Source organism: Culicoides brevitarsis, chromosome 2 (genome assembly GCF_036172545.1).
Source record: "Culicoides brevitarsis isolate CSIRO-B50_1 chromosome 2, AGI_CSIRO_Cbre_v1, whole genome shotgun sequence".
Taxonomy (NCBI): domain Eukaryota; kingdom Metazoa; phylum Arthropoda; class Insecta; order Diptera; family Ceratopogonidae; genus Culicoides; species Culicoides brevitarsis.
In genome coordinates this window covers 943,405-958,818 of record NC_087086.1, presented here as the reverse complement: position 1 = coordinate 958,818, position 15,414 = coordinate 943,405, and the positions used below count along the sequence as shown (strand labels likewise).

The window sequence follows — 15,414 nt, the reverse complement described above, 5'->3', positions numbered from 1 at the left end:
GTTGAAGAACAGTTTATGAGACAGTTGGATCTCAGATGTTGTTCGTGTTGGAACAACAGTTTCAAACAGTTGTTTTTTTTTTCTTAACAAATTTAATTTGAAAGATGAATTTATCAGAAGGAGATGAAATGCTGTTGTTGCGAGACACTTTCAAGGAGACAATTTTCACGGAAACGGATTTGCAAGTGATTACCGGGATTTTTCTCATTGTTGGCGTCGTGTTGAATGTCACGCTGATTTTCTTGTCTGTGAATCGCGTCGGAGAAGGTAAGAAAATAAATTAATTTGAGAAGTTCATTTAATAAAAATTACCTTAAAAACAGGTGTTACCTCGAATTTCGTCACTCTTGCTTTCCTCGACATCCTGAATCTCATGTTACTGCTTCCGGAAATCCTCTATGTGAACCATCGCAATTGGAAATTTTCTGAAAAACTTTGCACTGTGTATCTTGGAGTCGAATGCATTATCAATATATCCATCTTGTACGTCACAATAATGACAAATCTTCAAGTGATAGCGTCGATCAACGTGCATCAACTCGTAAAAAGTGATTCATTCGACGATGGCGATGAACTTGATGAACATGGATATCAAATACTCGGCAATTATGAAGCAACTTCAACTGAAAAGCCCGTTTACTATCCGAAAAGGAGCTCTTTTACAGTATTTTTCGTGCTTGTGATGATTCTCGCTGTATCAGTTGCCTTTCCATTCTTCCTGTACGCCCAAAAAGATCCTTTAGCGGGCATGGATTCGTCAATTTGCGTGATGCGAGGCTTGAATGATCCAATATTCAATACTGTTATTGCTGTTTTAGTCATTTTTGTGAGGATTTTGTTGCCGACAATGCTTTTGATATGCACAACTTTCACACTTTTTGTGAAATATCAACGAATAGAAGACGAAATTTTGGAAAATCCAATTAAAATTGCCCTCACACTCTCAATTATCGTCGTTATTTGCTCATTACAGCGCACTTTTGGGTCGTTACTCTTCGAAATTTACAGTGCAAAACAAATAACTTCGACGGGCATTAATAAGCCATTCACGCAATTCAAGTATCCACATGTCGAGAACAATTTTATTGCAATTTCGTTAACATTAACGCATTATTTGTCTTCATTAGTGAGGCCATTTGCGGTTTTAATGATTCAGTATTGTTGTTGTTGTCGTCGTAGAAAAGTAAAAACCGTTAATTGTAATAGTAGTAATGAGTTATGAGACCTAATAAAACTCAGACAGACACAAAAAATGCCTTTTATCATACCTGATAAGACAATTTTTCATATCAACGTGATAAGAAATGATATAATTTCAGCAAAATATTTCAGTTTGGCACAATTTGCACAACAATGCCGTCGGTTGAAGCTCTTTCAAATGAAGTTACTGAAGAAAATCTTGCAAAGAATGCTTTATTTACAACAAAATTTAATCCTCCATTGAAATCGGGACACATGATTTTACTGAAAGCATCAATTTCAGGAGATTCTGGAAATTTTTCAATACAATTGTGTGACAATTTTTACCTAAAATTCAATTTTGATGAGAAAAAATTAGTTTATGATGGAAAAGTTCAATGGTAAGAAACGAAATTATCTTATAAAAAAATTTAAACTTACATTTTTTCAGCTTTCAAGAAGGTACAAATGACTTTCCTCTCACATTGAACGAAGAATTTAAACTCGCAATTGGAATTTGTGACAAAAATGTGTTAATTGCAGTTAATGGCGAACGTTTTCTTCAAATAACTCCTCTCAATGAAGATCAATTTTTCGTATTTCATAATCTCTCTATAAAAACTTCACCCGAGCTTCATACAAAAGTGTCAAAAATTGAAAAATATCAACTTGACGAAGAGGATTGGAGGATTTTTGAAACTTATTCAAACAAAGATTGTTCTTGTACTCGTTAATGACTTCAATTTCAGGTAAAAAATTGAATTCAAATATTTGTTTTTTTTTCTAAATTATTTTTTTTTGCATGACTTAATAAATGATTGATTAGTTTTTTTTTTATTTTTTTTTTTAAGATTTACTGAAAATTTCTTATCTCCTTTTTTTAAGATGAAAACCACGCTGAGCTTGGATTTAGCTGATGATTGATTATTTTTATCTTAATTTTATTTATTTATTTTTAGCGGATTTAATTAAAAACCCAAATCCTCATAAATCCATCATCGGTCATCATAACAGCAAAAAAAAATGTTGATATAGGTCTAACAAAATTTTGCTCGGAACATGTGAGAAGGCATGAAAATTAATACGAAAATTGCTCCCCAGACACTCCATTCCGGTTATCATCATGAATTTATTAACCAGCCTACTACGTTGAATTTCTTTCTCCCCAACATTTCACAAACGCAGACGAGCGACGTACATTAGCAGAGAGGAGCAACAAATTTATCATCATCAAACCTATTGTTTTCTCAGTAGCTGCCAAGCCAACCAACACACACATAATTTATTCATGTTCGTTGAAGGAAATTTATCTTCAAGTCAGTCAGGATGTATTTGCTGTTCAAAAACTCCCGAATTTTTTTTTTGTCTGTTTTTCATTTCCAACCGCATTTGAATTTTGCAACAAGGCTTATTTTCCATCATGATCATTACGAGACGAGACAACGAAGCAACAAATTAGCGTGGCTATGTTCGGTTCATGAGAGAAAAGGCGTTTACAAACAAATTGTTGGTCTGTCCCGTATTTAGTGGTAAATGATAAATAAATTAAAATGAATTTGCGGAATTTGTTATTCAAAGTAATCAATCTCGACGAGCGAATGCTAAACAAGACGATGTGTGGATTTAACAGGAAATTGCTTTTTAAACGGTTTTGCGTCGTATGAATTTTTGAAATTTATTTTAAAAAATGTCTGTATCTTGACGTAAAAGCTTAAAAATATTATGAAAATGACTTTTGAAGGTTTTTCTGTACTGAAAAAAATTTTTTGAGGTAAGAAATTCTTTTTTTAGACTTTTTATCATTTTTTTTTTATTTATTTATTTTAAATTTTTTGTCTCTTTAATTTTCTTTAAATATCAAAAAATTGAAAAAAAAATTTAAAAAAAAATTTTCAAAACTTCAAAAATGTATTTTTTCAAATATTTTTTATTTATTTTATTATATTTTATTTTATTTTATTTATTTATTTTTGTTTTTTATTTTATTTTATAATATTTTTAAAAAAATTTTTTTTTCTTTTTTTTTAAATATGTTTTAATTTTTTTTTTAAATATTTTTTTATGATAATTTTTTTTATCAAATTAAATTTTTTATCTTATCTCTAAAAATTTAATCTTAAGGAAATTTTATAAAAAAAATACTTTAAATAGACAAAAAAAATCATCAGATCAATTTTTAAAGCGCATTTAGGAACTTAAACTGCTTAAAACGAACGTTTAAAGTTACATTTTGCATCGAAAACCGTTCAGCATTTTTCTCGTGAATTCAATTTCCATCTGATTTCCCTTCCAATTGAGCAAGCACGAGGCAAAAACTGTTAAATAATTAAATACTTCCGAGAAAATCGACAGAGAGTGAGATGTTGCACTCAATCAAGTGTATAAAACATTGTAAATAATACATCTCCTTCATTTCATCCGCACTTTATCTCCAAAAGGAAACTTGACTGAATGAATGGCAATTGATGGGCGATAATGATTACAACTATTAACCATACATTTGTATCCTTTCCGTACATATTTACTTGCCAACTCAAGTGTTAAAGACGAATAAATATTTGATAACGTAACTTTGTGCTATTAGCCTTTGAGATACGGAGAATTTTGTTTATTCAATATTTGGTCAAGTACAAGTACGAAGAGAATCCGTTGACATGGAAATGATTAAATTATGTGTGGTTTTAATTGTGAGAAATCATCTGTTCCGAAAGTGTTGCGTGGCGTACGTGAGAATCGCAAAAAATGATTACGCAACAAATGGAGATAAGCGAAAACACAACAAACCGGCAGATAAACAATCATTAATAAAACATGCGAATATCGACTTATGTGCCATTTTTATGCAAACACGCGCGAAGTTTAGAACGAAGAATACCGAAAAAGTATTTTTTTGTGTTAGTAAAACAAAAAATCTAGTAAGTTCCGTATCAAGGTTGATTGAAGAGCGCAGTTGTTCGCGATCGTTCGTTCAATAAAAACGCTTCAAAAAAAACTCCTCAAAAATGATGAAATTGTCTCCCGAGTCAAAAACTATCATGTTCAAAGAATTTGTGGGCAATTTAGTTTGTCCTCCAAAGCCGGGGCATGTTTTTGTTATTTCCGGCGTAACAAAAGAATTTGCTCAAAGGTAACTTTTTTTTTGCGACACGTTGACAAGTGTAAAATTTCACTTTTTTTCGATTTTTTTTTAGATTAGATATTGATTTTTTGACATCGTCGGATGATTATGAGACACGTATCTTCCACGTCAGCATCCGATTTGACGAGTGCATCATCATTAACAACACGAAACTGGACAAAGCATGGGGCACGGGAGAACGTTGGGATCATGGCTTGGAATCAGGAGGCAAATTTCGCGTCTATGTCTTGGCGATGCGTGATGAATTTCACATTTCCTTCGATAATGCGGTTCATGCCGTGTACAAATATAAAGCAAGTTTGAACGATATCAAGGCAATTCGCGTTTGCAAAGACATCCGTTATGTCACACAATTCGATCATCGCATGGTTTATCCGACGGCATATCCGTATTTGCAATGGTATGACGACAAAAATTGGATTTTCTCGCATAATGTGCCGCAAAAGTTCATTGCGGGCGATGTGATGATCCTCAAAGGCATGGCTTTGGAAAATCCAAAAGGAAGTTTCACGATGTGTTTCTATGAAGGAGCCTCGAAGAAACATGCGTTGACATTTACGGCAGATTTCGACAAGAAAACTGTTGTTCGTGATTCGATGGATGACAACATGAAGTAAGAATTTCCTAAAAAATTTAAAAAAAAATTAATAAAAACTTTTTTTTTAGAGTAACTCGCGTTGAACAAGACGGCGGTTTCCCCTTCACGATGGATAAAGAGTTCAAACTGACAATCGGCTTTACCAAAACTCATTTTGTGATCGCTGTCGATGGAAAAAAATTCTGCACGTACAAATATTCGTCTCCAAATCAACTTGAATTGTTGTGTGCTTTCCATATGAAGGTCCAAAATGGCTTGATGCTGAATGTGGGAGAAGTTAAACACAAACACAGTGCTTCCGAGGAATGTGAAGGAATTGAAAAGTTTTAAAAATGTCAAATTTCTTGCAAAATTAAAGTTTGTCTGAAATTAAATTTTCTTCCTTTGTTGTGTGAAAGTGGTTTTCTGCATTATTTCATGACAAACAGAAGACCATCAATGTAAAAATATTTCATCATGAGGAATTTTGTGCCAACATTGCTTCTTCTCCGTTCCAAAGATTATGAAATACAAATAAAAATTAGTATTTATGGAGTTGCATGGCAGAAGAAATTGGAAAAGTAGATCACAAAAGACAAGAAAGACACATTAAAAATTCATTTTCTATCATCTTTTGGCAACGGAAACAATAGTAACGCTGCTTTATTGGCATCGTATCAAAAAAAAAGTGCATTGACCAATTTTTTCACCCCAATTTTTTTTTTCGAAGTTAGAAAAATGACAATTTATGGTATTTCTTAATTTGGCTGATGCAGATGAATCATCAAACGTCTCATTAAATAATTATTTTTCGTCTGTATCTCAGCTAATAAACGTTCGCAAACTCTTTTATGTGTCTCGTAAAAACTCGTGATCTATGAACTCTCCGTCATAGGAAAAGTTTTTGCCGCACACAATTTAATGGAGAACGTAAAATATTTGTCTGCGGCATGAAAAACCAATGAATCTCTGTGATTTGGCGCCGTCGTCGCATTACTAATAAAGTAAAGGAAGGTTACGGTGACGGATGAAAGAAAAAAAAAACGAAGCAGACAAACGATGAGTAATCAAGTTCTTTCCTTAAATTTTCTGGTTTTCGTCATTTGCTGCCATCTTTTCTCCATCAAAGTTGTGTTTTTGTTTAAACTAACACAGAAAAAATCGCTTTTCTTGGAATGTTTCCAGAATCAATTCAATTCCTTCGTATTTTGCCTTCATTTTTATCGTATTTTGTGTGCTCGTAACGCTCGGAAATGCAACATTGAATAAACTTTTATGGAATATTACAACTCTTAGACATGCATTTCTGTCTGCGAAAGTTCAAGTAATTTAATATGCGTCTGTTGTAAGTTGATTCTCTCGTTTCGGGTGTGTGTATGAATGGTGAAAAAGTTCATTTTATTACATTATTTCAATCTCATTTGAATTTTACTCTGTGTGCGAGTAAAGTTTATCGCCCGAAGCTCCGTTCTCTATTGATTTCTTTCATTCGTGTCACATGCAGAAAGACAAAAGATATTCACTTAAAGCTCACTCAAAATTAATTTTCACTCACTTCTTAAATTACTTGGAGACTAAAACGCCCCCCGATGATGACTTTTGAGTTGTTGCTACATAGTTCGAACAATTATTCATTGTGTTCGTCTCTTATTGTCTTCTATGTTTGCTTCTGTGTGTCAAACAATCAAAATATTGCCATACAGACTGATAAATACTGCGATGCGAAGAGACTTTGGGGAGTCATGTAAAATGATTCACATCTCGCATTCAAAATTCAACAACAAGTACTTTCTTGTCATTCAGTGATGTTAAGTCTGAAAGGCAAAAAAAAAATTTTTTTAATTTTTTTCCTAATTTATTTAAAATTAATATTAATTTTAATTTTTGATGATTATTTTTTTTAAATTATTTATTACATATTTTTTTTTAACTTTTTAATTTTAATAAAATTTTTATGAACACATAAATAAAACAAAAATATAAAAAATAAATATTAATGTATAAAAAAACATTGATTAATAAAAAAATAATTAAAAAAAGTTAAAATTAATTTTAAAAAATTACAAAAAAAAAAATCTATTTTTCATTATTATTTTTTTTTTATTTTTGAATAATTTATTATTTTTAATTATTGATTAATTTTAAACTCTTGAATTAATTCAATATTTAATAATTAACAAAAAAATAATTAATTAAAAAGTTAAACATTAATTAATATTTAAAATAAAAAATTATTTAAAAAAAATATTTATAAAAAATTAAAATTAATAAAAATTATTTCTTTTTTTGAAAAATTATCAAATAATGCAATTTGCCCTCCTTACACAATTTTTCCATTTACGCCCTTGACAATTCTGTGATAATAGTAGTAATAATAATAATGATGCGGTCCGCATCTCCATTCCATTCCAAATATTCTACGTTGGAGAGAAAAAGAGAAATTTGGTGTATTCATTTATTAACTTCAGGAAATGGCTTGCTAGATACCTTCTATTATTATTATGACTCGTGTTGTGTTCGTACAGCAAAAACTTTCCCAAAAGTCCTTTGTCCCAACAGTGGCGCGATCTCATTCGGTGCGAAATTTAATGGTGCTAAAGAACGCTTTTGGTTGTTTATGTGTCTATTCTTGCACTGTGCACGAGAAGAGCTGATGGTAATTAATTGATATTTATGAGTAAACATTATTCAAGTTAATGAAATAAATGGGAAATGATATATATCTTCGGATGTTGATTTTGCCTTCTTTTTATATTTATTTCTACTTTCAGAATGCGCTTTTGGAGAAAAATAAACGAAAAATTGTCTGTCAGTTCATTCAGGTTTGTAAAAAATGATTATTTTACATTCAAAAAATTTTTAATGACTTTTCTCTGAAAGAAAAAAAAATTAAATTTTAATATTTTTTTTTTTTTAAATTTTCAAAATTTTAGGTTTATAAAAATAAAAGCGCTTACCAAATAAGAAAAAACTTCACGTTGAACCTTCAGATAAACATCAGACGTCGTTTTCATAAATGTGCAGACCTTAATAATACTTCATTTTAGCAGTTTGTTGGTCATTTAAAGTGCTCCTGAACATTAAGATTTTTTCCCGAGCATCAAAAAATTGGCTAAAAATAGAAAAATTGAGCAAAAATATGTTTTTTCATCAAATTGAAGCTTTAAAAAATATCGATATCAATCAGGTAAAAAAGTAGCTACATTCACATTTACGTCAATTGAATCAAAAATAATTAATTGCCGTTGCATATCGCTTCACATGAATGCAATCAAAGCAGCTTATGTTCATAAATTATTATTTTATATATTGTATTATTTTACATTTTCACCCGCTCACGCGTACTTATTGATGAACAATGCAAGAATTTTTTGATTGATAAGTTGATCATTTTCGTGTGTCATAATTAAAAAAAATTTTTTTTTTTGCACATAATGATGGTTCATTGTTAATTTTTCATCTCATTATTTTTTTTTTGTTTTTTTTTTCAGTTCCTGCCGGAAAAGAGAAAGAATTCACATAAATCGAGTTCATGATAAATAAATACAAATAACACTCTTACCTGACAAATAATTCACCGCAACAACATTAAAATGTCTGTCGGAATAACATTTAGGTACGAAAGATGTAAAATATCTAACATTTATTTGTGATTCGACAACACAACAAAACTTTCCTGATGATGATGATGATGCTCATGGCACTGCATTTATTTGTGTAACAAACAATCAAGCCAGACGAAAAGTGGGGTGATTTGCAGCAAATATTCGAATAGGAACAGCTTCTTCGGTAACAAACACGTCTCAACTGAGGGTTTTCTCCGATTTTAAGTATCATCCTATTATGGCAGAATGCATTCAAGTGAATTCCAAGATGATGCTTTTTCTGTAAGAAGATATAAATTTTACGAGTTCAATTGTTACCTTGCATGATATGCACATCGAAGCAACTTGCTTGTTCAGGAAATAAATTTAAGGTGATCGGAAAGAAATAGACAAATTGTTGTTGCATACGTTTGCTGTGAGACGTTGCGTTGTTGAAGGATGTTTATTTTGGAAATTATTGTAACTAGAATTATGTGCATCCGATCAGAAAATTTGTAGTTTCTTCTGTTTTACAGAAGATTTTGTTTTTCGCAAAGTGCTTATGCATGTAAAATGTTTCTTTAGTGAAGTTGTTATTTGGGTCTCAGTTATCACTCAATCAATATGTATCATTAAGAAGCCAATTTCTATTTATTTAAGAATTTTTTCCTGACAATTTTCAAGATTTGATTTTTTATCTATTTCTTTAAAATTTTCTTATTTTATTAAAAATTTAAAAAAAAAAATTATAAAATATTTTTTTCTAAAAAAAAAATTATTTAATCTTAAAATAAATATTATTTTTTGTAGAAAAAAAATTTTTTATGTTTCAAAATTAATAATTTTTATTATTAAGAATTTTTTTCTTTCATTTTTCAAATAATTTTATTTTAATAAAAAATTTTGTGATTTAAAAAAAAATTAAACATTTTTTTTTTAAAAAAATATGTTTAAAAAAGAACTTTTTTCAGTATACATCATCAGAAGCTATTAGTTATATTAAAGAAAAATTTTGGACAATTTTCAAAATTTTCATAAATTTAAAAAAAAATATGTTTAATTTAAAAGAAATTATTATCATAAAACATAAAAATAAAACATAAAAAGAAGAATACATTTTTTATAATTGAAATAAAAAATTTCAGACTTTTATATTTATTTAATTTTTTCATGTAAAAATTTAATTCTTTATTAATTTTTCGAATATTTTCAGCGCAAAGGATTGCCAAGAGAGACATTAAATGATCATCCATTCAACATTCAAACATAAACCGCAACAACTCTCCTGCCCTCTTAACATAATTACAAACAATCGACATAATTTTCATATAAAATTACAACGAGAGAGACAATAAGCTGTAAATATTTTCCTTTTCACAAAAACATAATCCAGCAACACGAATAACTGTCAATAAAATGTAACTAATGCATTTCCAAACATTTACCGAATAGGCTGTCGTCACAATAATATTTAGTTTCCGAAAATGGATAACGTACGTCGTGTATTGTCTCAATTCATTAAAATTTGATGATGTTTGACAAGGAAAGTCATGTAACACCTGTTTACCTCAGGCAAGTAGCTCAAAATGTGGTTTTGTGATGGCGACGAGGAGTGCGGTAACAACATTCTTGCATAAATAAATAATTGTAATGAAATACTCGTGACGACAATTGGTTTCGTGAATGCAAGTGTGAGAGAAAGAAAGGTTCAACCGAAATTAAGTGAAAATTGATACGTTTTCGTAAGCGATATATTGACACCCATTTCGTGTAACGTTGTAAGAATTACCTCAACAATTACGTCGTTGGGACAGTTGGTAATGATGGGTTTTGCAGGCGTTTGAGCGTAATGCGTTTGGCTTTTGGTACCGTTTTAATAAAACATTTGACGAGAATTAGGTCAACATCTGTGATTCTTCTCGTTTTTGACATCGATAACGCATAAAAATAAATTGTTGGACCTTTTTTACAAACAAGTAAGTTGCAAAATTTATCAAAAAAAGTATTTCTACTGCAAAAATAATCAAATATATTTTTTATTTTGCAGGTTTTGAAGAAATTCATATTCCAATTAATCCAAATCAAGCAAAAGTTTATTGACCTTCAAGCAAAAAAAAGTTAAATTTTTGCCAATTTTACCAAAAACATCAAACTTCCATTTGAATTACGTTCCATTTTGCCCGAAAAACTCACAATTATTATGGCTTTTAACAGTGCGGAGAGAATAAACTCGTGCGAGAGCAAATGGCAAAACAACAAACATTCATTCACTGCACGAAATTCACAACTGATAAAAACAATAATAAACGATAATTTATATTAAAAGTTGTTGACAGATTATTACAATTATTCAAAAAGTTTTAATCGGCCCGGAGTGTGTGTGCACTCATAGTTTTGTATCATCATCAACATTATTATTATCATTTGAGGCAAAAATGGAGGTAAAAAAAGCTTTTATACGTTTTTCGTAATGAAATATATTGTTTTGTTTTTTGTTTTGTGATATTTGTTGGTTTTTGAGGTTTTTCTCTTTCGTTGCTTTTAGCAAAAAGTTTTCCTCCCAAATTACCAACGATCCTTCTTGGAAACGAAACGAAGGAATTTTCTGTGATTTTTGGGTCAGAATATTTCGTGCCAAAGTTAAATAGAAGAAATTTGTCATATTTCGCACAAAATTTTACATCATAAGCAACTTTAGAGAAAACTTCCTTTTTTGCATTTCGTAATCGGATTAAAATAATAATTTATTTATGTGAAAAATCGTCGCTTCTCGTTGGCATGTCGACTAAAGTTGTATAAATAAATATTGCGGTTGTCGCTGTTTTCAACCATTTTCAGCTGTGTGCAGCAGGGACAGCGGAGAGAGATAGTACAGTAATGAGTAGTTGCAACGTGTCATTATCCTCTTATAATAGAGTGTGTGTCTAAAAGCAAAAAAAAAGCTGTCTTTATACGACGTTCCATTAGAATTCATTTCCTGGTTGTTGTTTTTATTTTTTTAAACATTTTTGTGCTTATAACGTTGTTAGTGTGATAAGAACGGAGCTCATTAAAAATTACTAATTGCAACTAAAACGCGTGCATTTTTCCACAGAAGATGAGAGAGACGTAATCAGCAAATCCTTTTGCCATTATCATTAAAAGGCGGCATGCATGTCTGATGTCCTTATGGTACATGTGTGCCATAAAGAAGGGTACTTACAATCACATTGCGTCGTTGCACACACACATTAAATTTGCATTTCTTATCTCTTTTCACGTAGATTTGCATAATTTTAGTCTCATTTCGGCGTCGGAAATAATATTTTAGTTTATTTCGAGGCGTGACTGCCTCAAAATTTACGTTCGCTAATGTTACGTCGCTAATTTCTAATTAAAAATTTCAAGCTAATTATTTACTCTGACGCACTTATGCGCAAAATAATAAAAAATTCCAATCAATAACTTTTTTTCTCGTTCAATGAAAAACGAATGAATTACAAGTGTCTCGAATTAAATTAATTTTCAAAACATTTTGAAACTTTTTGTGACTCGGAAAATTTTCAATTGATATAAGTTTTTCCATCCGCGGCGCGCGATGGTTGCAATAATGAAAGGAAAACAAATCAAAGAGGAGAGAAAGAAACTTGATTATTGCCTTAAAATTTTACCATTACACATCCGACATGTTTGCGGAACAACTCTCGAGGAGGAAAAATAAAATTCAGCGAGATGAAATTTATTGAATGCGCTTCAAAAGTTTTTTTTTATGGAGTTCGGAGGAAAGTTTATGGTTGATAGACGTGAAGCAAGGCAATTTTATTGCACAGGGAACGTTTTAAATCAGTTAAAATTGTTAAATTGTTTTGTTCTGAAAGAGTTTTGTAAGAAAAAAAAAATTTTTTTTAACAAAAAGCTTGAAAATCTCGAAAATTGATGAAAATTTTAAGGTAACTTTTTTTAAAAATTATTTTTTTTAAATTTTTTTAATTAACTTTCATCTTTTAGGCGGAAAATTGACACTCTTTGAACGACAAGAGTCACAAGTTGCATTATTATTACAGAAGATTTGCTCACACGGAAAAGTTAGCATTGTATCATTTTCGCACACAACACTTTTTGACATCATTTTATGGCATCAGCGTCACGTCAACACACAAAAAGGCATACGAAACTTTCTGTATATTCTTCTGCGGGTAAATTAAAACTAATTTTATTATTCATACAAAATAAGTCTGAAATAAGTTAAAATTTAATTTTAAACAGAAAACTTTTACTTTGACACACGAGATAACTTTATCTCTTTTCTTTTTTGTCATTTGGCGTATACACGACAACTTGTGCGAACTTCCTCTATTTTCTGCATGAGTTTCTTCGTTTTTCATAAAATCACACCTTTTAAGATTTTTTTTGCCTTTTTGTGCGATAATTAGATCATCCCCTGTCTGTCGGTTGATCGACAGACAATAATTAGACAAATTCTGTCAATTATCGTGAATGACAAGGCGTCTCCATGACAATCACGATTTCAAAAAATAATTCAAACCCATCAAAAGATTGTGACAAAAAGTTACAACTTTTCATTTATCTTCCTCATCATCATCATTATTATCATCAGGAGCAGATCGCGGGCGACGTTTCGTGTGAAATATGGAAAAATTACTCTTTATTGTGACATTTTACACTCGCGTTCGCGGAGAATAGAGGCAACGTGCATTAAAATAAAGCCACCTGCTTTATTATTATTCACAATACACGCGAGTAACAATAAAAAAAATACAACATTTGAAGACTTCTGAATGCAGTGAAAAAAAATACAGAGTGACGGTAGAGAAAATTGTGTCATGTGCACACAATTTAATCTTCACATTTTATAATAATAATTCTAGATGTTCATATTTTTCTCTCTCTTGCATGTCGCCTTGTCTTCTGCTTACCATTTGTATCATTATTATTATTATTTTGTGTGTCGGTACGGGCTTTAAAAACGGCAATGTGCATTTTTATTGCACATCATCATCAACTTCAGTCGACGTGTTGGTTCGTCGTGCAATAATCGTAATAATTTTTCATGCGAGACTTCTGTTTTGTCCTGTCGTGCCGTAAATGGCTCTTGACTTTTGTGAAAAATTATCGCTAATATTTTTTTTTTCTTCCAGAGACAGAAAACGGAGAAAATTTTCCCATAAACCAATTAATCTCATCGATTGTGTCATCGTCGTTGTAAAAACATCGGAAATATCATCGATGGGATAAAAATTATCATCATCATTTTCTGTGATCTTGAAGAAAATAACAGGAAAAGCAATGAACTGAAATAAAATACCAGCAGAGAAAAAAGAGAACAACAACAGATTTATCCCTTATCCTCTTAAAATATCTCTTTGTGCTATGCGTTGTCTATTTAGTAACATGAGTCATCTTTCCAACACACAAGAGAAAATTTTCGTAAAAAGACAAAAAAATTTAAGGCGCAAACGTGTTTCCTTCCATTCGCATCGACAAGTAACACACGACTGACGAACGAAACTGATAATTTTCGATAAATATCCTTCGCAGCAGTGTAGAACGAAACCTACGGAACACTCAATATTCTGATTCAAATCACGAACTGCCAATATGTTTTGCTTTTTACAGGATTTTCTGTGTGATTTTTACGTTGGCGCGAATAGAGCTCGATGATTTTCGAAAAAGAGGGGAAATTTGAAAGAGGAACTCATAAAATTACTTTAAGAGAAAAATTTAAGAAAAAAAATCAATTATTTTTTTACTTTGATTTGAGTGTTTCAAAAAAATTTTAAAGAAATTTTAATATTCAATTAATTTTTTTTGTTTTAAAAATAAATATTTTTTTATGAACTTTAAGAGTGAAAAAACGTTCGTCGTTCAAAAAGTCACTCATTGAAGAGGAGAAACTTAACATATACAAGAATTTGGCCCAAAAACTATATTATAAAACTTAAAAAGTTCAATTGAAAGAAAAAATTTTAAAGTATTTTCGATAATTTTCGAAATTTTCTTTGAATGTTTATTTGATGATTCTTAAGTTTAAAAATTTTTAATTTAAAAAATTGAAAAAAAAAAATAAAAAAAAAAATACGTAAAAAATACGTAAAAAAAATACGTAAAAAATACGTAAAAAATCATTTGAAGGGCTAATGTGATAAATCGCACATATGCATCATATTTCATACAAAAACGTAATTTTTAAAGTCTTCTAATTTTATATTTTAATTCAATTTTTGACTCCAACTAATTTTTTTTTGGATTAATAAAGCATAAAGAACTCGAAAATATAAGAAATTTAGTTTTTGGCGAAATTTAAAAATTTAGCTTTTAGACCATTTGTATGCATATGTGCGATTTATCACATTAGCCCTTCAATATTCTATAAGAAAAATCATGCAAAATCAAAAATTTGACTTGATAATTGTAACTTTTGTTCCCGATGTTGAAATTAAGCAAATAAATGTTTAAATTAATGCTGAGGGTTTAAATGCTTTTTAAATTTGGATTTTGACACATTGTCAAGTATTTTGGAAAATTTTAAATAAAACAACTTTTTTGCTATAATTTTATCAATTTCTTCTATTTATATATCAATATTTTATTTTTTGTTTCAAATCAATTTATTTATATAATAATATTAGGTTTCATCATATTGTATGACAACTGTTCTTGTTTTCTCTTCAATTAAGTTATATTTTATTGATAACGATTTTTTTTAAATAGAGGCAAAGGAGAAAGAGTCTAATTAATATTTAACAAAATTTATCTAATAATAATTTTTTCCATCTTTTTTTTTACCTAAAACAATTCAATGAACAAAATAAAAGCTGACAAACGTTTCAACAAGGAAGAAAAATAATTTGCATCTAATATTTAGATAGTTTTTATATTTTTAACTATAGAAGGGAATTTATAGATAGATTTATTTAGAGATTATTGTATTTATC

General features: G+C 29.8%; 2 protein-coding genes across 2 annotated transcripts; both read left to right on the top strand.

Annotated features, from left to right (window-relative positions):
- LOC134830394 (uncharacterized) lies at nt 1-2,769 on the top strand. Its single transcript, XM_063843859.1, has 4 exons — nt 1-267; nt 324-1,580; nt 1,631-1,928; nt 2,139-2,769. Exons 1-2 carry the CDS (start codon nt 105-107, stop codon nt 1,220-1,222), a joined length of 1,062 nt encoding a protein of 353 aa, XP_063699929.1. The 5' UTR covers nt 1-104; the 3' UTR covers nt 1,223-1,580; nt 1,631-1,928; nt 2,139-2,769.
- A 1,412-nt stretch (nt 2,770-4,181) lies between these two features.
- Nucleotides 4,182-5,246, top strand: LOC134832517 (32 kDa beta-galactoside-binding lectin-like). The gene is made up of 3 exons (XM_063846574.1): nt 4,182-4,306; nt 4,371-4,931; nt 4,985-5,246. The coding sequence occupies exons 1-3, from the start codon at nt 4,182-4,184 to the stop codon at nt 5,244-5,246; spliced, it is 948 nt and encodes a 315-aa protein (XP_063702644.1).
- The last annotated feature ends 10,168 nt before the right edge of the window (nt 5,247-15,414 follow it).

Coding starts and splice junctions, on each gene's coding strand:
- LOC134830394 (XM_063843859.1), top strand. CDS start 105: ATGAATTTATCAGAAGGAGATGAAATGCTGTTGTTGCGAGACACTTTC. Junction 268..323: donor TGTGAATCGCGTCGGAGAAG/GTAAGAAAATAA, acceptor CCTTAAAAACAG/GTGTTACCTCGAATTTCGTC.
- LOC134832517 (XM_063846574.1), top strand. CDS start 4,182: ATGATGAAATTGTCTCCCGAGTCAAAAACTATCATGTTCAAAGAATTT. Junction 4,307..4,370: donor ACAAAAGAATTTGCTCAAAG/GTAACTTTTTTT, acceptor ATTTTTTTTTAG/ATTAGATATTGATTTTTTGA. Junction 4,932..4,984: donor TCGATGGATGACAACATGAA/GTAAGAATTTCC, acceptor CTTTTTTTTTAG/AGTAACTCGCGTTGAACAAG.